This window comes from Pelobates fuscus, chromosome 4, assembly GCF_036172605.1.
Source record: "Pelobates fuscus isolate aPelFus1 chromosome 4, aPelFus1.pri, whole genome shotgun sequence".
Classification (NCBI taxonomy): domain Eukaryota; kingdom Metazoa; phylum Chordata; class Amphibia; order Anura; family Pelobatidae; genus Pelobates; species Pelobates fuscus.
In genome coordinates this window covers 120,343,775-120,366,627 of record NC_086320.1, presented here as the reverse complement: position 1 = coordinate 120,366,627, position 22,853 = coordinate 120,343,775, and the positions used below count along the sequence as shown (strand labels likewise).

The following is a 22,853-nucleotide window of genomic DNA, read 5'->3' as shown; positions in this document are numbered from 1 at the left end:
TTTCTGTAAATGTTGTGACCAATACATTTGGTCTTGACTGCCCCTTTCATGAAATGGGACAGGCATTAGCGGGAGACCTCCGAGGGACTCACTGGTCAAATCCCCACGTACGGAAAACAGAAAAGAACATGTAGAGGTGCAAGGATGGCGTCATGTACAATGAAATACAGTGTGTAAAGCTTTCCAGTTAGAATTAAATTAAAATTAATGCTTGTTTTTTTTTTTTTGTGGCTGTGCAAACTTTAACATGGGTAAAGAGAAACTATGGGTCATTTATCATGACCTGTTTTTTTTTTTTTTTTTTGGGGGGGGGGGGGGGGGTCTACAAGCTGTATGTGACAATACTAATATTGTAAAGTTAGTTTTCACCTTTTCTTTTAACATCACCAACTCCACTGAAGTCATGGCAGATTTCATGATAGAAAAAAACAGCAACATTTAAACTCCTAACTTTGGCATTTATTCATTGAATTGTACTAAAAGGAAAAATAAAAAAAACAATAGAACTGCTAAATTTAGGCTAATATTGCCACGCTCCGAATATGGCAGAGAACATATGTGTAACTTGATGGACGCAAGTCTCTTTTCAGCTACGTAACTGTGTAACTATGTAACTTTTTTTCTGCCTAAATGTTGCAGTTTGGTTTTAAATTCACTACAATTGATTTATAATAAAGGTTTTATATTGATTCAATGTTTTCCTATGGGGAAGGCCCATTAGGTTCCCTCATCACCGTGATGTCGGAGTAGGAGAACGATCCAGCGCTGAGGGACCATCGACTCTAAAACCCCACTGTCTTTGATTTAAATTACTACTTTGTTTAAAATTACGATTTACTTTTTTTTAAAGCAAAATAGTTAAAAATGATCTGAAACAGTGTAAGAAAATTACCATAAAACAATTAATTAAAGGGACACTATAGGCACCCAGACCACTTCAACGATAGTGCCAGGAATACAGCTTTGTACACCTGGCACTATAGTATCCCTTTAATTATTTAAGATGAACATCACCCTTTCCAGAATTCTTCCTGAGGAAAGCCATCTTGACTTTATTTGAACAATATTTTTCCGACTAAATTATTTCACTTCCTTTGAGGATGCCAATGAGTTCTTGCAGCTTCGTAAGAAAGTATGAGAATGAGGACTATAAGGGATGTGTGTAATTATGCTAATTTACTAATTTTCAAAACCCCAAAATTCATAACGCAGCAGACCTTTTTTTTTCCATTAGCGAATACCTTATGTATGAAATGTCTGCCCCCTCTTTTTATTTCATAAAAGTGCAGATTTTAAAATATAGTGGCCCTTTTATAAATCCTACTAGTGACACCTGATTGACTGCAGTATGGGTTGTCTTTCTCAATCACTTTGAGTGCTTCCAAGAGGAAGTGAGGGCTTCTCGTAGAGTATTTAATGAGTAGCAATCTATAGGCAGAGCTTAGCAATTGGCACACATGCTCAATAGGACCCTAATGCTTGATTATTATATGCATTAGATAGGTCTGGGGGATCACTACTAGTGATGATCTCCTGGGGTAGAGTGGATCTGCCTAGATTAGATTAACTCACTAGAGCTAGATGTGAGTAGCTTCTATTTTAGGACACTATGGGGAATTGGAAAAGGAACATTTCAACGTTTGAAACAAATGAGGTTTCTAACAATGGAATTGTTCCTTTAACCACGTAACATTTAACGACATCCAATACCCTCATCAACATGTGATGAATACAGATGAGAAACCAATATAGTATGTCCTTAGTTAGCACCAGCTGCTGTGCTGAGTCCTACCAATGTCTTTTTTGTTATGACAACATAGACTGGCACTGGTCTTTAACGTTCTAAAATAAAATGTCTTGTAATCTATATAAAAGGCACAATACATGTTCATTCTAAGTGTCCTCTTTAAAGAAGCAAAGAATTTTTAGAAAGTGTTTAGTTGATACATGACATATTGGCTCAGACTGTAGGCAAAATAGTTTTGCAAAAAATCGCCACTTTCTTTTTTACAAAAGTAGCTCTTTGGTGACTTTGAAGATTTACTTGTATACAATATATGACAGTTAATTGAATATCTAGAAATTTGTAGCAAGAAAAACCCAACAAACACCAGGGTTATAATAAAACAAACCATGTCAGCTGGTTTCACAGCTCAGGCTTATAAGAAAAAAAAATAATTAAGCAATATGTATATGTACCAATACAACATCTGTTATATCAAATAAGGCTTTAACATTCCTTTTAATGATAATGATATAAACTTGTATACATATAAAGTAGACTCGTGAAATGGACCTATGTTTTTATTCCACCATATCTTTTAGTGGCAATCTAATTTTTATAATGATACAGCTTTGTTTTGTTTGTGTAATGATAAGGGCTACATAGATATAAATGCTCCTTCTGTTATCCTACATGAAAACCTTGCAGGATATTTCAGCTTGTTAAATAAATTATGTGAGATGCAGTAAGTCCACAGTTTCCAAAATAGCTATACCACCGGCAAATAGTCCTATGGTCCTATTTATGGAAGCAGTCTCTAACTACAGTCTCTCAAAATGTGTGAACAGGCATCTATGACCCTAAAAGTTGAAACCTTGTATTAAACAGGAATACTGAAATAATGAGAAGATGGTTAAACATTCATGCATACCACTACAAACACATATTAAAAACATAACAATATATCTACAAAGAAATAATAAAAATGTACATAGTGTTTCCTATACAATTGATGTACAATGTTTCTGAAATTTCATCAAGCTGCAATTATGAGTAAGGCATTCATATCACCAAATGCTTTCTTCATTAAAATAATTATAAAAATAATAATACAAAAGGAAATATTGTTACCTATTGTTGTCTAAGAAATTTTTATGAATTGCTGCATGCATGTCCAGCAATTAGTGGTTTTAACAGATGCTAACACTGCATCTGTATGTCAGCAATAATACTTGACGATCTGAGTGGTTATCATGTGGGCATCTTCACTTTGTTGTCCCATATGTTGACAGTTCACTGACAGTAACAGTTTTTCATTTTTAAAAATTGGAAGATATTATAAAACATTTTCCAAAGTTCTAAAAAAAACAACAACAACAAAAAAACATTCTTCAAGGCGATGCCTTTTTCCACAGGTGTAGTGTAATCTATTCTTCTTTCCATAGTACCTTGAAAATTGTGTCCTACCATGTTGAGCTGTGTCTGCTGTAGAAGGCTTTACATGCCATGCGAGCCAAAGCATTGCACTTGTGCAGTCACTTCCTGCAATAAAAATGTGTGCATGACCATTGCAACCTCATGGTTTCAGCTTGCTTTGGGCTTTAAAATCCACTCTGCTTGAGGATTTACATGGTACACATCCAACATATAGGTATCTGGGTCTAGGCAATGTTCTCCTAAAATGAAAAACAATCATAGATTTTTTTTTAAAAAATGTGCTGAAACACTCTTATAGTATTCATAGATTAATATGGATTTTTATGGTTCCTGTGCACAATCACCCAATATTTCATGCTTTAATTCTTGCCATAGTCTGGTAAAAAAAAAAAATGTATATCAATGTTATACTAGAACAGGGGTAGGCAACCTTTTAGCAGCACTGTGCCGATATAGGTGTGATGTCCCTTAGCGTGCCGATCCTATTTTTTAAAATTGAGGTGTGTATGCTGCCATATTCTGCTTGTGCTATTTTTACTGTAATTGCTTTGTATCGTTGTATTTGTGCATATAGGAGCTATTATATTGTATATGTTCATTAGTACTTTATGGTATTGTGTATGATACCTATGAATGTGAGCTGTGTATGAGGGCTGCTTGTGGAATTGTGTGTGGATGGAAATGTCACCTTGTGTGTTTGGTAGTGTGTGGGGGCTGTTTGGGGTATTGCATTTGAGATGCTGCATGCAGGGTTGTGTGCATGTATGTGGATTGTTAGTGGTGTTGCGTTTGTGGGGATTGTGTGTATGTTTGTGTATGGGCTGTTCGTATTATTTGTATTATTTGGGTTATTTCTGTGTATATCTAGCAGTATGGATGGCTTCCCTAGATTCCAGTGGGGACCAGGCTGGCCAGGTATAGCTCAAGTATAGGAGCTGCAACAGCAGCTGCAAGCTGCTCTGCTACAGTGTGGATTCCAATTCACAAGTGCTGGGAGGAAGTGATCTGAGATCACTTCCTCTATGTGCTGCAATGCATAAATTGAGGAATGTCCTTCACCACCTCTTCGTATTAGCAGATATCGGAAGTTTCACTGGGACTCCTGATAGGACAGAGCCTGTTTGGCTCTAGCAGCCTTGAGTGCCGTGCAAAGTCACCTCGAGTGCCGTGCATGGCACTAGTGCCGTAGGTTGCCTACCCCTGTACTAGAATGTAAAATCTCAAATCTTTATCAGCTACAACATGGTTGCCAGTGTGAGACTTGCATGTATATTAACAGCTGTATTGCCTCAATTTTTTTAAGTTTTTTCTGGCTAATGTGATGCATTTACTGTAATGAGATTAATTAACATATTTGTTCTATGACAAGACAGAGACAGTGGCATGTGTGATTGCCCATCTCAGCTTTTCTTGGAAGACTACTGTACTGTAGACTGTGTAATAGGACGAGGTAACTTCCTTTCCAATTATGAATCACACGCATTATTGTCAATTAATCTTTTAACCAGATCATTATTTTAGCCATTAGACAATCCCAATGGTTTTTGAAGCAATCCTTCTCTTGAAGACACGGGCATAAAATAACTCTTTGAAAGTGGGAAGACCTCTTTACCATTAATGACATAATAAAACATTAAGTTCATATATTTTGGAGACTGGCATAGACAAGTTACAGATCTCTGTCCAAGTGGATGCCTGAGGACTCATAAATGCTGAATGTTGCAAACAGGTATCATGATCTGTTGTCTTGATTGGGAATTTCCTGATATTTTCTGTTTTTTTCTTTCCATTAATAAAGTAAGTTGTGGTTGAAATATGGGCACATTAATATAAAGTTTCTTGTATCATAGTAAACACATTGTAGGGTCATTAGGCAATAATCTGTCATATCATACAGTCTGTTAATGTTTATAAATTACAGGAGATAAATCAAACTATCTATCTGCTTCCCAAGAGAAAACCATTGCTTAGGCTTTATAAGCAATTGCCAAGAAAAATCTCTAAAATAATGTAATATATAAATAGTGCTGACACTGCACCAGACAACAGACAAAGGCTGCAAAACTAACTCGGCAATTACAGAATAATTCATCATCTCTGATGTTCCAGAGCAAACACTTGGAAATCTTTGTTCACCAAGCTTTCTTTGGCCAAAATCCAAGCGTTTAGATCCAACTAACATAAGACAGGAAAATGCCTCGACTGCAATAACACTTTCTAGAGAACTGTAGACCAATAAAAACATGTAGTTTAAGGTAAAATACCGCAGAAGGCAATCTTAATGAGACTATGTAAATTTACCACAAACAATACAAGTAAACACTGCTTAAAAAAATCAATTACTGATTTATCCCAGCATACCACTAGGAAAAGAAATGTTGCCCATCCAGGCTCCATCGCACCTTGGTCTAGAGAAGGATGAACCACATATTTTACTGTAGAAAGGTTTTCAAACTGTAAGGGCTGGATTCATAAATGTCCCCAGTTCGGAGTAAATAGACCTGTTACATTCTACACTCTACAAACCCACAGGTCAGTAGGTCAATAACTGGCATGATATATATTAACATTAACTATCAGATTTGATCTAACCATGGTTTAACAACTATAAAAGGATATTTTGCTTCCTCTTCTCTTCCTCTTTTAGAATATGTTATTTTCTTAAAAAAAAGTAGTAAAAAAAAAGTTCAAACCAACAAAGATAAAGCTTGCCTTAAGCTCCAACTTTTGTCAAGTTTGCCAAGTGATGGAAACATATATAGGGCAAAGTAGGCCCTACTTTGTCTTATGTTCCAAAGAGAAATAGATCAGGAAAGAAGAACGGATTCTGAAAGAGGAATGAAAGAGGGAACAATAGGAGAAATGTAAGTTTGATGTGACAGAGCCACTCCTATCTGTCTAATTTCCATGTTTGCATATTATGACTCTTGCAGATGCAAGCACTTTTTTGGTGTCTGTGTGTGCCTAAATGACTCCTGATCATGAGTTATATTTCATTGTATTCTGATACTGTGTATTTGTTACCCTGTGCTGTTTTGTTTCATATATTATTTTGGACGTGTCACTGCATTTTTAATGTAGAGTTGTTAAATGGAAGTCAGTACATTGAATAAAGTAGAATGGCTTCTATTAAAAAGTTATCAAATAAAGAATGGTATATGCAAAGTTAGAAATTCAAAGTGACTAAATTGAGAAAATTGTCCAAGCCAACTATCTTCTCGCCTAGGATATTTTTGGTTTCAAATTTTAAGGTCCTTTTCAATTCACATATATAAATACTCCTGTTAATCTTAAAAAATTCAAGATAATTTATACATGTATCAAAACAAATGCTTTATGAAATAACCATAAAAATCTGTAGAATTATTGAATAAAATCTACTTACCTATGTTTCCCCCAATTTCGTATAAACTTTGGTTGTGTATTTTGGCATTTTCTGATGTCCCATGGCTAGGGAAAAAAAGATACAAAATATAAACAATTTACTTTAAGTGTAAAACAACCTTTTACTTTGTTTAGTTTTATTAGGAACACAAGGGTCAGGAATACGAACATATATTACTGAACCAATACTATTAAAACCACCATTTAGGTGGCCACTAAGGAGTGGCCACTGGAGGTGTCCCTAGTGGTCAATGTAAACACTGCCTTTTCTCTAAAGAGACAGTGTTTACATAAAAAGGCCTGCAGGGAATGATTATACTCACCAGAACAACTACAATAAGCTGTAATGGTTTTGGTGACAATAGTTAATGAATAACGCAACAATTAAAATACTAAGATTTTTTTTCCCATTGTACAATTAAAATGGTGCAGTATAATACATTTTAAAGTAGAACATATATCATCTCAATTTCAGAACTGATTATACTCCAGCCAGATGTGAGGACATTATTACGCAGAATAAGAAAAACCACAGTTAGTCTGTCAGAGTGTAGAGAAATTAATGTGGTCTGCATTCAAATTGCAGAAAAAAAAATACACTCATTAGAATATTAAGTTGAACTCCCTGCTGACTGAAGCATAAAATCAATTTAATACAATTTCACCTAAATTACCGACCTTCCTATGAAAAGGAAGCAAGCTCGAAGTATTAATATAAAGGTGGACATTTATCTGATGACCACATCAGCATTGACTGATAGGAATGGAAAACCTACCTCTTTATGACCTACTTTCAAAATAATTGACCTGCTTGCAGTATATTATCACTTAGAAACAATAATACATAAATCTATAATGGGCCCGAGGACAGTACTGGCCTAGATTTTAGGGTAGTCTGATGCCATGCCAAAAACTTATATCGCTCTACTTCATGATGGTTGTCATAGTTCACTGATCGCTAGATCTGGCACTTTTAGATTTTCATTAACGTGATTTCACAAGCTAAGCATTAGTAAAAGGTAGTTCATTAACCTTTACAATGCCACGGTTATCCATCACTACCAGAATGAGGAGAAAGCCGAGGACACTAATTGCTTCTATCTTTGATATAGCGCACACAGTATTCAATATAATTAGCTAACTGGGGGCACACAGCTTTCAAATAACAAGTCAACAAAAATCAATATTCCGGACAGAAGAAATGGCATCGATTTTAATTAAAATAAATTTTGCAAATTATACAGATTGATAAAAAATGCTATTATTCTTAAACCTACAAATGTCATATTGTAGGAAATGTTAAAAGAAAAAAAAATATGTCTCTCTGCACCTGTTTTCACATTGAAATCTTGCCAAGATATCTTTGGCTTTTGTCCTACTGTTCAGCTGGATCGCCATGGAAACCTTTGAGTGCAGTGGAGCGTAGACCCTGATCACTCCTTCAGGTACATCACAGTGCTGAAACACAAAATCACGACAACTATAATAACCAGCACTGGGACTGGCAGAGCTCAGGAGCAGCTTATCTCACTCAGGCTTATCAATCATGACGGACAAAAAGCGTAGAAAATTGCTAGAAACTTAAAATGCAAATTGGAAATAAAAACAAGAAAAAAAGGTTAAGTAAGATTTAAAAACGTTGTTTGCTGTCACACTTCTGCGGTATGCGAGCGAACGAAGATGAGTTGCTATTCTGTGTTATCAGTAATATTATTTGATGTTATTAACTGGAACACATATAGTCTAACTCTAACCCAATCACAGAACTCTCAGCCTATCATTGCTGCCCAAGGTTGCACAGATTTTTACTGATAACGCAGAAGTACAATTTCTGCATTGATAGTACAGTGGTTTAAAAAGAAAATATTGGACAGGACATATAGACTCTGAGCTCCTTGACATAATTAACGATGTTCGTAGGCAGTGTTGGCAGGATCTCGATTTTTGTTGAAATTCGAGTAGCTCTTTTTGGCTTTAGTAAAGCTCAAAGTTGCTTTTGTGTCCAATCAGAAAGCATTCATAGATTTCTGGAAAATTGAAACAAAGAAACTAAAAAAGGTTTCTGTCTTTACAAAACCTCTTTAGAAAACCAGTACATTACTAACATTGTGTATCATATGCCTTTAGAGTATTACTGATACAACCCACCAATAAATTATTACATGCATTACAAGGACAATGATAGTTATTTAAGCTACACTCAACGTAAAAGTAAATTTATGGTCATTTCCCATTTTTTTTATTTTAGTTTATAGTGATGTAAATATCACATGCTGGCATCACACGTAAGATGTTATTTGTCTAAGAAAACAGATAATCAGAGATATGTGGTCCTACATGTTTTAAGATGATTGCAGCCATTTTAATGACTAGAAAAAGTCATCCTTCTGGATATAAATCTCTATATTGTGCAGTTATGTATCTAGTTTCCACCTATTTTTAATTGTTTATAACTATTATTTTGTGACCCATTAATCAGCCACGTGACCTCTCTTTTGAAAAGCTTTATCTGTCAATGGCAAGATTTTTGTCATTTTAATAATATCTGTTACTTTATTATCAGTATGTTTTTAAGCCAATGACTTCAAATAATAATTTGGTTTCAATATCACAACTTTCTCACACATTATCTCCTGGTATGTTTAGGATCTAGTATCCTTACTTTCTATTATATATATGTATACACACACATACATATATATCAATAGGTAAGCTTGCACTCACGGTCTTCTCAATGTTTAAAAGGTCAAATTTTATTGAAATAAATATTGATATGTCTATTCTTGGTGGCCCTTGCTGAATGCACCTGACACTTTATTTGTCTGTACAGCCTGATTGCAAGGAATCTCTGGAATCTATCTATCTATCTATCTATCTATCTATCTATCTATCTATCTATATCTCTATCTATCTATCTATCTATCTATCTATCTATATCTCTATCTATCTATATATCTATCTTGTTCAAGTAGAGATTGCAGCTGTATTAGTGCAGTGATGTAGATATATACATTTTATACACACACACACACACACACACACACACAAATACATACATGTATACGCATTCACAAAGTACTATGTGTAGACCTATGCTTTTCCATACTCTTATGCATGTATGCTTATATATGTGACTGTGCATTTATAGTTGTGTATATGAGTTCATGTGCATGTATGTATATGTGCTTGTGTGCATGTGTATGTATTTGTGTTCATGTATCTATGTGTATGCGTATACATGTATGTATTTGTGTGTGTGTGTGTGTGTGTGTGTATGTATAAAGTGTATATATACATGCATACATGTATGTATATGTGAATGGGTGTATGTGTACATATACATATATATGGGTCTATGTATGTGTAGGCACATTGGTATATGTGTAGGTACATGTATTGGTGTTTGTGTGTGGATGCATGTGTAGGTGTGCATGTACATATATTTGGGCATTTGGTTGAATTTATATGTATATTGTATGCACTTGGGTATAGTGTGTATGTTCTTGTGTACACTTGTACATATGCACTACTTGTGTATATGTATATGTACATGAGTGTGTGTGTGTATGTGTGTCTGTGTATGCTGGCTATAGGCCTTTATGCATATCCTGTAATTCTTGGATGGGAATTAATGCATTCTTTATATTAATACCCCCCACCCCCACCCCCCCTTCTAGCACCATCTTCTGCACTGTCCGCTTGTTTGTTTGTTTTTTCTATTTCTCCTCCCTCACTCTGTGATCTTCACATAAGATATTTATGCAAGAATGGTGTCTATGTTCTATTAAACCTGTGTCTTATCTGCACTCATGTCGATTTAACCCCTGTATCACAACTCAACTTTGAATTCAGTGTCGTCTTGCTCAGAAATGCTTCAGACTTGAGAAAGGGAGGTTCTCCCGAAAGTGTGTCATTAAAACATTCTGTTAGTCCAATAACAGAGGTATTACAATATACAAATTTTATCAGTTTTTTACATATATACTCCAGATTCCTTGCACACTCAGGCTGTACAGAAAAGATAAAAATAAATAAATAAATAAATAAAAAATATATATATATATAGGAATTGAGTAAACCGGTTCTTGCACACATAACTGAGCAGAGCAGACCAGATACATGAATCTTTACATCTAGTTTTACATAATGCTAGATAAAGATTCATAGCCACCGACAAAAAACATGCATGTTAAAACAAAAATTCCGAAAAGCAGGTCAAGCCAGTATATTAGATACTGAAAAAATACAACTCCTGCTTTAGTTGAAACTGGGTGTTCATGGAGTAAAATGCGAAACTCCTTCTCCACTGCGGCTGTACAACGAATAAAAAATGGGGTCAAAATAAAAGAAACACTCTGTAGAATGTGGCAAGAGAGTGCTAATAGTAGAAAGAATCAATATGTAATACAATTACATGGCACACAAAAATAGGAGAGCACAAACCCAAATGAACAAAAACAGGAGAACCGCTGAATGCATTTCTTGCCTAGTGTGGCACTTGGTCTTTTCACCCTTCTCTTTTTGTTGGGTGTTATACGAATTGGATATCTATTTGTAAAGATCCACAGTTTTTATGCGTCTCTTTTGTGAAGGTATATATATATATTTTTTTTTTTTACGATCTATATTCCTTTCTTAAAGCACCTTTGTACCTGTACATAATAAAAAGAGCATTACATTTCATCTTTACATTGTGCTACCAGAAATGACAGCACTGTATGGATTCTAAATGAATACAGGAAAAAGCAAAAACGTTCTCTGCTGTCTGTCACTGTGCTACTCCTCCAGCAACATTCGTCTGAAAGTAGGCATAGGCAACCTTCGGCACTGCAGATGTTTTGGATTACACCTCCAATGATGCTTTGCCAGCATTATGGGTGTAAGAGCATTATGGGGGATGTAGTCCACAACATCTGGAGTGCCGAAGGTTGCCTACCCCTGGTCTGAAGTCAGCATGTCAGCGTTATCAATGATGAGTGCCTTGCTTGAGGAATTATTCCCAAGCAGGACCAATGACTACACACAGGAGGCGGGAGTGAAGGGTGGGTGTTCTAACATGTGGTAACACCTACAACTCCTATGGGAGTGGGGGCACTGGAGTGAGGGGCAGAGGGTAAGTAATGCCATAACAACGCCAAAAGAAAATACAAATGTAATTTATCTTTTGCGTAATTAATATATTTACTGCATTGAGAGCTAAGGAATATACTATTAAAGTGACTAAAATGGATAGTTCATGTACCTCTCGCCTTTCAGGTCTTTCCCTTTCCATGGTCTTCCTCCTCAACAACTTTCTTACACTTTTGTCGAAAATGAGTTGTTTTTTGTTATTACTTGATGCTGCTTCATTCATTTTCCGTACTTGTGAAATCAGAAAGGAGGGAACCTACAAAACGTATAATCATAAAGATACAATACAACGCTTATACAATTCACTATTTCACAGGGCCTACCTCTTACAAAATATCACGTACATGTCTTTAAGGATGAGGTGGGAAATAAAACCCAGATGTCATGGGTCTATTTCAGTGATCACTAAGCTAGCAGATACTTATATATTAATTATAAACTATACGGCTGCCAAAGATAGACAGCAAAGCTCTATATCATTATGGATATTCACAGTAATGGGTTTTCTTGATTAGGGTGATCTGCGTTGAATGATAACCAACTCTAACTTGGCTTGTCTACTAAAGTATTGGGTGCCAGCTATATTATTTATCACCAAACGTTCTAACACCAGGCCTCTTACAATGCCCACATTTTATGACAAATTATAAATATATTTGATGATAAGCAAGTATGCTCACTCCAAAATGCATGTACTGTGAATTTTCACAGCAAATATTCTAATAAAACAATTTAGTAAGTGTAAGTGTCCTTCTATGTCTATTCATGTGAAATGTGAGGTATGCATGGCTTTCAGTAAGATGGAAATATAGGTAAAAACAGGTTTATAAAAACATAGACAATTTTTTTACATCTCATATTTGACTGACTGACAAATAATTTTCAAATTTAAAACAAAATTAACTATTCATTTAAGAAAAATAAATAGCCAATAATTTGTCATGCTAAAATAAAGATGGAATATACATAGCACAGTATTGTTTGAACACCACAGCAAACTCGTGTGTATTACACTCACAAACATGTAATTGATTGTTTGTGTATCACTAATAATAACTCATCTTAAGTCTCCTTAGGGGTTAGAGATAGGGAAAGGAAGAAATTACCACATTGTGCAGATTCCAAAATAGTTGAAAATTTTAATTATAACATGTTTTACTTCTAATTCTTGTGAGGCTTTTTTTTAATATATATATACATTATTTATGTTGATTTTTCAATTTTTGGTTAGCAAGGAGGAAATGTACAGAATAAAGAAAAGACAGTAAGGGTACTGATCACATCCTTACAATCGGGTAACAACAAGGTACATTAAGTGACATATGTACATTCAATAAGATATTCTGCTACGGAGGAGGTTGGTAGCAAAATGGTGATATTCATAGTCTCGATGTGGCAGCAGAGATACCTCCTGTCTAGCGAGGTAAGAGACAAGGTAAGGTTTGGAGGTGGAAGCCACCAGGGTTATTTGCTTTACATTGTTGTTGCAAGCCCAGGTTGTTCCTTAGTTTGTGGGTTTAAGCATTTGGTTTCTGGGCACGGTTTAAAGGCGTGGAAGTGAGTGGAAGTTTTTTATACTGCGCACCTAATGGTGAAGTATGGTGTACTCTTTGTTGCAAATGGAGTGACCAGAGGGTGACTGCCCCTTTTATTGGGATTTAAAGATAGGGGAGAGAAAGAACGAAAGCTAGAAGAGGGAGAAGAGGAGAGAAGAAATAGAGAAGAAGAGAGGGTAGGAGAACAAAAACAATTTAAGTATGGAAAGTAAGGGTGCATGGAGGAGGGGACAGGGGTCAGTGGAAGGTAGGGGGGGAGAATGTGAGGTCTGGGAGAGTTTTTTAATATTCAAATATCCGAGTCCCTTCTTTATAGTATCTTTATAAATGTATTTTGACCTGATTGTTATACCATTGGGAGCTGGAATATCTGGAAGAGATTTGTTATATGGACATTCATAAAGGTATGCCCAGTGGAATGCATGAGTAAAGCAGATCTGTGGTGGAACGCATTTCTTCAGTGAGATGCAATTGGAAAACATGACGTGAGTGGAACTTCCATTTGGGAATCAAACTCATACGGTGTGCATGTGTGCAGGCGTACAGTGATTGGTGGATTGGAGGAAGAGAAAGTACTTTGAGGATTTTATATGATATTGGGTAGAAATGTATTGCATGCTGCTATGTTTGCCATTGAGTTTCATTCGGCATACTGTTTTTATTAATTTTTGTAATCATTTATTTATCTAACATCAAATTCCACTGGAAAAAAAAGTTCACTTGCTGGTTCACCAATAGACTCATTATTGGTGTGGGAGCTGCGAGAGTCTAGATTTTGGTGTTTGGAATTTGTGGTTATGTACCTGTTTTTACTTCTAATTCTACAAGTGAAATACATTGTAAAAAATGTCCAACTATTTTGGAATCTGCACAATGTGGTCCTTTCTTCCTTATTATATCTCTACATGCATCCTCCATGGAGACATAAGAAGAATTATTATTGGTGATACGATCAATTAAATGTTTATGAGTATAATATGAACAAATTTGCTGAGTCTTTTTATCTACATATAAAATTAATTTATTTCCTTTACACTAATTTTCCTCAGGTTTGCAAGTGTTAAAATTTTTTATTATCTCGCATAAAGTAAAGTTGAGTAATGTCGCCCTGCACGGCCAGGCCTAGCTCAGTGGAGCTAATGGCACCAGAGGAGGTGGTGATGGGGGTGGGGCTGTAGTAGATATAGTTTGTCATGTGTTCACCTTAACTGGTAACGTGTCTATAAGAAAACTCAAGATATTTAAAATATTTTCTCACCGTCCACAAGATGTCTTGGTACCTAATTAACAGTCTAACAATATGCGCTGTGGATGCAGCTGCCTTCATTTCCTCCTTGTTTGCACTTTTTCCTTTGAAGACGAACAGATTTGGTGCCAGAATCATGGATACATTCCACAAACTCATCTTGTTCTTCTCTTCATTTGAGACCACTTTTTTAAGAAAGTTTAGCAATGCCTAGAAAAAAAATGTACATTGAAACGTGTTTATTGGTGAAATATGATTTTATGGAAGTGGTGTCCATTGTTGATTCACCATATATTGTTGCGCTAAAATTCTCGTAATCAATTTGTAGCCTAAAACTATCTGGAGAAGCAAGGCTGAATTGACATTCAGCTTAATTGACTGAATTGGCATCTGTTTTAATCTAAAATATAGACTGTATCACTTATTACAGTTTAAGACACTTATCATATTACATTGCTACATTTAATCTACCGCAACTATAGATTGTTTTTATAGAGTAATTTTGCAAATGAATTATTTTTGCAGTTCCTTAATACTACAAATTAAAAATTCTACAAAACCTATCCCTTTTTCTAAAGATCAAAGAGACTGAGAGATGATGAGTAATTGTGCTCAGTAAACTTGATGTATGTACATTTGATTAAATACGCTTAAAAATATGTGCTTAAATAAATGGATAAAATCAAATAAGTTCGTAAATAAAAAATAAAAATCTAAAAAACAATATTGCCACAATATTATTATTATTCAGATTTGGTGCCTATTGAGTAAACAATAGTGGTTGCAGGATTCTGTGGAAATAGTATTGGTATCAATAGCTGCAATGTGAGTTGACAAAGTAGCAATATTAAATAAACAAATGTATCAGCTACTTGTATCTTTTCTTCCCATAAAAGGGCAAGAAAAAAAAATAATAGCTGAATAGAAATGATCTAGTAAAGGTTCTATCACATATATAAACCAATACACTGGGGAATAAGTAGAATAAATGGCAGAAATATATTGTCCCACTGTAGTAGAAATGTTAAATGCTATGTCATTTATATTGTGCAGCAGACAGATTGCTTAAAATATAAAAGATTTTATTAGCAACAATACACTGTCTATAACTTACACATTTAATATAAAAGACAATAAAAGTTCCCAAGTATGAAGAGCAGTTGCTGCCAAGTCTAAAGTCTGAGGGTCCAAAGGATGTAAAAAAACTCTTCTCACCGGCCGGATGAAATCGAGTGTGAACCTCCTCGTGCTGTAAACAGACTTGCTGCCAGCCGCGTGCGTTCCACTGCGGCTCTGGTTGCGTTCCAGCCTGCTCTCCTGGGAATCGATGTAGAATGCCGCCTTACGCGTTTCGTGATCATAGGATCACTTCATCAGAGGATGGCATTCTCGGTTCTCCCTTCTATTAAGTACTCTCTGGTCTAATTGCTCAGTTCAAATGTTAACCCCTTACCTACTGGAGCATAATTGTGTTTACAATATAATTGTGTTTACAATATAATGTGTCCAAATGAAATGTCAGTATTTAGTTTTTCATTGTAATATGCTATGGTTTTATCTGTATGTATTTTACTGAAAATGTAAAGTGATTTATGTAGTAGAAATCCATTTTTGGTAAATTATGCTCCAGTAGATAAGGGGTTAACATTTGAACTGAGCAATTAGACCAGAGAGTACTTAATAGAAGGTAGAACCGAGAATGCCATCCTCTGATGAAGTGATCCTATGATCACGAAACGCGTAAGACGGCATTCTACTCCCGATCGATTCCCAGGAGAGCAGGCTGGAACGCAACCAGAGCCGCAGTGGAACGCACGCGGCTGGCAGCAAGTCTGTTTACAGCACGGGGAGGTTCACACTCGATTTCATCCGGCCGGTGAGAAGAGTTTTTTACATCCTTTGGACCCTCAGACTTTAGACTTGGCAGCAACTGCTCTTCATACTTGGGAACTTTTATTGTCTTTTATATTAAATGTGTAAGTTATACACAGTGTATTGTTGCTAATAAAATCTTTTATATTTTAAGCAATCTGTCGGCTGCACAATATAAATGACATAGCATTTAAAATTTCTACTACAGTGGGACAATATATTTCTCCCATTTATTCTACCTATTGCCCAGTGTATTGGTTTATATATGTGATAGAACCTTTACTAGATCATTTCTATTCAGCTATTTTTTTATTTATTTTTTCTTGCCCTTATATGGGAAGAAAAGATACAAGTAGCTGATATATTTGTTTATTTAATATTGCTACTTTGTGAACTCACATTGCAGCTATTGATACCAATACTATTTCCACAGAATCCTGCAACCACTATTGTTTACTCAAAGGCACCAAATCTTTACATTTCTAACCGCAGGTGGCGGCTATCTCTGCAGTGATATAGTGGTTATAGTATCAATATCGAATCTCACTGTTTTAACTTTAGTAGCTACTCATCAGTGTGTGCTGGTGCTTATCTATCAAGTTACCTTTGAAATCTATTATTATTATTATTATTCAGTCCATTATATATCTTCTATGTCATAGTAATATCCTTAACATGTTCAATATATGTACAGAACCTTTTGCTGTTTGTTCCAACATAAGGCCGTCAACGCCACTTTAATTCCACAATAGAGTAAATCTGTCTTCTAGAATATATTCTAAGGGATAGATTGACTTTATTTTAGTTTATTATAATGCAGCTTTAAATTTCACCCATCAAGGACTCAAGATTAGTTTTGACCTTCTGCTCTCCAAAGCCTCAGGTTGCCGGGTACTATTTGGATGGAATAAACAGCTACATATTCATTTATCTTGAAATGTTATGTTTACATTGGTCTGTGGTCACAATATCCTATTGCATGGTAATATATATGTGCTGACTCAATTCATATTAAGAGTTTCCAGGTGTAAAAGACAGAGCTTATCACAATGATTGACAACAAGCTAAGAGGCACCCCAGTTGTAGGATGGAAAGGTATGGATTTCCACATTTATTTTATTTTTCACAATTTGCAAGCACATATCTGTTAAATATAGAGTTGTATAAATAAAATATTTAAAAATCTGTGTAGTGACATTTCCCTTCCTATCTAAATAAAAATCCAAAAATTACCCACTTACCCAAGTCTAAAATCATGTAACCATGATTAAGTTTAGTACAAATAGGTTTCAGATATATTATGGACTGTATTCAATGTTATAGAGGGAGATAAAATAAATATTAAAAAAAATATATATTTGGCACTGGAACAGAAAATGTTTCTTGGATTGTCTGTATGAATTATAATAAGAACAGTTTTAAGGAAATACAAAAATCAGATATACTTAAATTACTAATTGGATTTGATGCAGTGAATAGAATGGTAAAATAAAAATATACTTTATTCCAGTTGTGTGAATTTTTTAAAAGGGCAATCTAGTGCAGGAACATAACACAGCTAAGCACAACATGCACAAACATGTTTATTTCTCTGAATAGCAAAATTAATTTAAATTGTCACTAAAAACAGACACATGTCAAGTGTTCTTTGACCTGTGCTTAAATGGCATTAGTAATTATAGCACCATTAAGAACAGTCATCAGTTTCAATTATGTCACTACGCCTTGGGTTAATGAATTACAGGTGACTTGAAGGCTGGGGTTAATGGAGGCAAAGCCTAATACCCTTTACTATTAGCCCCCAAATCCCACTGCAATTATGCAGAATGCAGGATGAGGTATTCTGTTGTATTCTGCCTTTTTATTATTCTGGGCACAACATTGCGACCCATGCTGTAAAGAGGTCACCAGTGGGGTACCTTGGGAATCTGTACTTGGACCCATTCTCTTTAATATTTTTATTAGTGATATTGCAGAAGGTCTTGATGGTAAGGTATGTCTTTTTGCTGATGATACTAAGATATGTAACAGGGTTGATGTTCCAGGAAGGATAAGCCAAATAGCAAATGATTTAGGTAAACTAGAAAAATGGTCAGAGTTGTGGCAACTGACATTTAATGTGGATAAGTGCAAGAAAATGCATCTTGGGTGTAAAAACCAAATGGCAGAGTACAGAATATTTAATAGAGTCCTAACCTCAACATCTGAGGAAAGGGATTTAGGGGTAATTATTTCAGATAACTTAAAGGTAGGAAGACAATGTAATAGAGCAGCAGGAAATGCTAGCAGAATGCTTGGTTGTATAGGGAGAGGTATTAGCAGTAGAAAGAGGGAAGTGCTCATGCCATTGGACAGAACACTAGTGAGACCTCACTTGGAGTATTGCACGCAGTACTGGAGACCGTATCTTCAGAAGGATATTGATACCTTAGAGAGAGTTCAGAGAAGGGCTACTAAACTGGTTCCTGGATTGCAGAATAAAACTTACCAGGAAAGGTTAAAGGATCTTAACATATGATAGAAACATTTAAATACATAAAGGGAATCAACACAGTAAATGAGGAGACTATATTTAAAAGAAGAAAAACTACCACAACAAGAGGACATAGTCTTAAATTAGAGGGACAAAGGTTTAAAAATAATATCAGGAAGTATTACTTTACTGAGAGGTTTGTGGATGCATGGAATAGCCTTCCAGCTGAAGTGGTAGAGGTTAACACAGTAAAGGAGTTTAAGCATGCATTGGATAGGAATAAGGCTATCCTAACTATAAGATAAGGCCAGGGACTAATGAAAGTATTTAGAAAACTGGACAGACTAGATGGGCCGAATGGTTCTTATCTGCCGTCACATTCTATGTTTCTATGTTTCTATGTTTGCAATTACAAATGGAGACTGTGATCGTATCAGTTTGCTTTTATTATAGTGTATACTGACATTTTTAAACTCAAGAGCCATTCCGCACAAATGTTTGTCTTGAAAAGGGTCTAGCAATAATATCCTATTCCAGGCTTTCCTACATCCTTAGTCATTGTGTTATCTTTCTTTTGACCAGGAATGGGACACTTGTTGCAAGTGATTAGCATGTCTAGCATCTGCTCGCTCTCCCCCCCAAGCAGACTATGAATTATTGCCCTGTTCTAGATCTAGTGCTTTCTTTTTCATTTCAGCTAGCCATACAAGACCTGTATCCCTTGAAGTCCTGAAGTCATTGCTGCATTGATCTCAATCCTTGTTCGGCCCTTTTAGACCTTGTAAAACCCTGGAAGCAGATAGTTGCCTGTACAATCAGTGTGTTGTACTCTCCAGCAACTGCACTTCTCGCTTAAAGCTCGACTCCCTCTTGGTTCTGATAACTGATAACTTCTATTGTTCTGGTGGCAAAAATTATAAGAACAGGTTCAAAAATTTGAGTTCAAAAAGTTAAAACATAGTATTTATGTGTTTACTGTCTTCACACAGTCTTCTATTAGCTGTGGAATATTTTGAATGTTGAAATCACTCAAATATCTTGTATAGCAATAACATACCCCCTGTACTACACAACTGTGTTTTCTTTATGGGCAGAAAGAACATATTGTTATCTTTAAGTTTATCAAAATAATTAATTATGGCTTCAACAGAACTTTTATATTACCGGATAGATCGCCATGTTTATAAATTACTGGTAAGACCACATCTTGAATATGCTGTGCAATTTTGGGCACCTGTTCTAAAGAAGGATATTATTGTACTAGAAAGAGTGCAGAGGCGGGCTACAAAATGAATAAAAGGAATGGAACATTTTAGCTATGAAGCAAGGTTAAGAAATTTAAATCTCTTTAGTTTAGAAAAACGGCGCCTCAGAGGGGATATGATAACATTATACAAATATATCCAGGGCCTATACCAACCATTGTGTGGAAATCTATTCACAAACAGGACTTTACATAGGACACGAGGTTATGCGTTTAGACTAAAAGAAAGAAGATTTAGTTTAAGGCAAAGGAAAAGTTTTTTTTTTACCGTAAGAACAATAGGGATTTGGAATATTCTGCCTGAAGAAGTGGTTTTATCAGAGTCCGTACAGATGTTTAAACAGCAACTAGATGCATACTTGCAAAAACATAATATTCAATTATATCATATTTCAACCGTAGGGTAACAGCTTCTTGATCCAAGGATAAATCTGACTCCCATTCTGGGGTCAAGAGGGAATTTTTTTCCACTAGTTTGTTGCAAAATTCTTCAAACTGTTTTTTTTGCCTTATTTTGGATCAACAGCAAAAAACAAATGTGAGGAAGGTTGAACGTGATGGACACGCGTCTCTTTTGACCTATGTAACTATGTAACTATAACTATGTTTCATACATTTTCTACACAAATTATGCACAAGCTCACATACACGTGTAATATTCATACCATTATACATACATTATACATAAATGCATATACACAAATTATATATGCCGTCACTCTCACACATTTGTAAGAGAGCTGCACCTTAAGGCTGTTTTAGAATGTTGTGAATAGTACTCCATAAACATCTGCAGTGTTATGGTTAATCATCATTACTAGTGAACACATTTTTCGGACTATGCTTTCTATGACACCGTTTATTGTAAAAGTGGTGGGGCATGTAAAAATAGTAAATGTATAAAGGGAGGAGAATAGGATGTGGAAAGGGAAGAGAAATGTAACGGCATCCTTATACAACATTGTAAAGTCCTGACCAGGTTTCAGTGAAACTTGTTTTACCACTCCTGACCAAATACATGATGTCAGTGGTGGATCCATGGGGTGGCATCAGGCAAGTGTCTACTTCACAAGGATCCTACCAAAACCAGATGGTTGTACCAGTGGCGTACTAAAGGGGGGCAGAGGGGACGGTCCTCCCCGGATGCCACTCCACATTTGCTGAGTGTTGCGCACGCAATGGATGCTGGATCATTGCCATGGCAACCTGCAGCAACGCTCTCGCGCATCACGAGAACAGAGGACATGCTGCTGCTGGATGTGGAGACTCCTTGGGCCCTCTTCACTGGGCAACCATACTGGAATGTAGTGTCCCCCCCCCTGGACACAGGTAAGAGTCAGGGATGGGACACACACACACAAACAATACACACTGCTTACTATACACTCATTATACACACACACACTGAATACTCATTATACACACACACACTGCATACACATTATACACACACACACACACACACGACATACACACTACACACACACACACACACACACTGCATACACACTATACACACAGCATACACACAGCATACACACTATACACACACACTGTATACACCACACACATACACACACTGCATACACTACACACACACACTGCATACACTACACTACAGATACACTGACACACAGATACAAACACAGACACACAGATACACAGACACGCATATGGATACACATATACACACACTGCATACACTACACACACTGCATACAATAAACACATATACTTATACCTGTGTGTCTGTATGTGTTTCTGTATATGTGTACCTGTATGTGTGTCTGTATATCTGTGTGTCTGTGTTTGTATCTGTGTGTCAGTGTATCTGTATGTGTGTATCTGTGTGTGTGTCTGTGCATATGTGTCTCTGTACATGTGTGTCAGTGTGTGCCTGTAAGTGTGTGTGTTTGTATCTATATGTGTGTTTGTATCTGTGTGTCTCTATATGTATGTGTGTCAGTGTTTGTCTGTATCTGTGCATGGCTGTGTTTCTATGTATCTGCATGTGTATACCTATGTATATGCATATGTGCCAGTGTGTGTATATTTGAGTATATGTGTATATGTGCATACATCTCAGCATTCCTCACATTTCTCACATTCTCACATTTCTCGCCAACACTATACACAAATACACCCCTGCATCCAAATATCAAAACTACATAAAAACACACCACATACTCAAAAAACACAGCTCAATGCTAAATGTATATATTTTTAAATTTGTGACTGTTTTTTTACATTTTAAAATTGGGGGGTTTCAAATATAAGATCTGCCCCGGGTGCCAAATGCTTTAGGTACGCCCCTGGGTTGTACCCCATTTGGTACAGGACTATTTGGAGTTTTTAGTGAGTTATCCTGCATGAGTTACTGTAGTGAGGGGTCGAGTTAGCAGTAGCACAGTGACTAAGCTTTGATGAACAGGGAAGCCTATATGTTTCCAACTGAAATGGAGGCCTCCTATGAAAGGAAAAAAGTAGCATGTATCATGAAAGATACTTGCCACTTTACGTTCATAAACTAATTCTCAGCTTAGTAAAAGTAAAAAGAGCATATCTATTATCATGCGTTCTGAAAACATATTTGATCATGCAAGGCAGACAAGGCAGGCAAGGCAGGCAAGCTGAAAAGTTCAGAATTAAGCTGAATTACATAATTACAGAATTTAAATGAATACATTGAAAGAGGTCTAATGGCTGATGTATCTGCGGTAAAAAATATAGTTATGGTTATCAAAACTGGCTATACTGAAATATAAGTT

The 22,853-nt window shown here is 35.8% G+C and overlaps 1 protein-coding gene across 2 annotated transcripts in view; it reads right to left on the bottom strand.

Moving 5' to 3' along the window:
- Positions 1 to 347: 347 nt before the first annotated feature.
- Positions 348 to 22,853, bottom strand: part of ARHGAP28 (Rho GTPase activating protein 28) — a 117,872-nt gene continuing 95,366 nt past the window's right edge. The window contains exons 11-16 of one of the 2 annotated variants that reach the window (XR_010090745.1): positions 14,489 to 14,686; positions 11,787 to 11,930; positions 7,875 to 8,002; positions 6,546 to 6,610; positions 3,172 to 3,399; positions 348 to 782 (exon numbers count right to left, since the gene is read on the bottom strand). Coding sequence is in view for 1 of the 2 variants with exons in the window: in XM_063451543.1 (XP_063307613.1) it covers positions 3,308 to 3,399; positions 6,546 to 6,610; positions 7,875 to 8,002; positions 11,787 to 11,930; positions 14,489 to 14,686 (627 nt within the window). In the remaining variant the exon portion in view is untranslated. Of the gene's footprint in view, positions 783 to 2,288; positions 3,400 to 6,545; positions 6,611 to 7,874; positions 8,003 to 11,786; positions 11,931 to 14,488; positions 14,687 to 22,853 lie in introns of those variants that run through there. The other variant, XM_063451543.1, reaches the window with a different exon arrangement.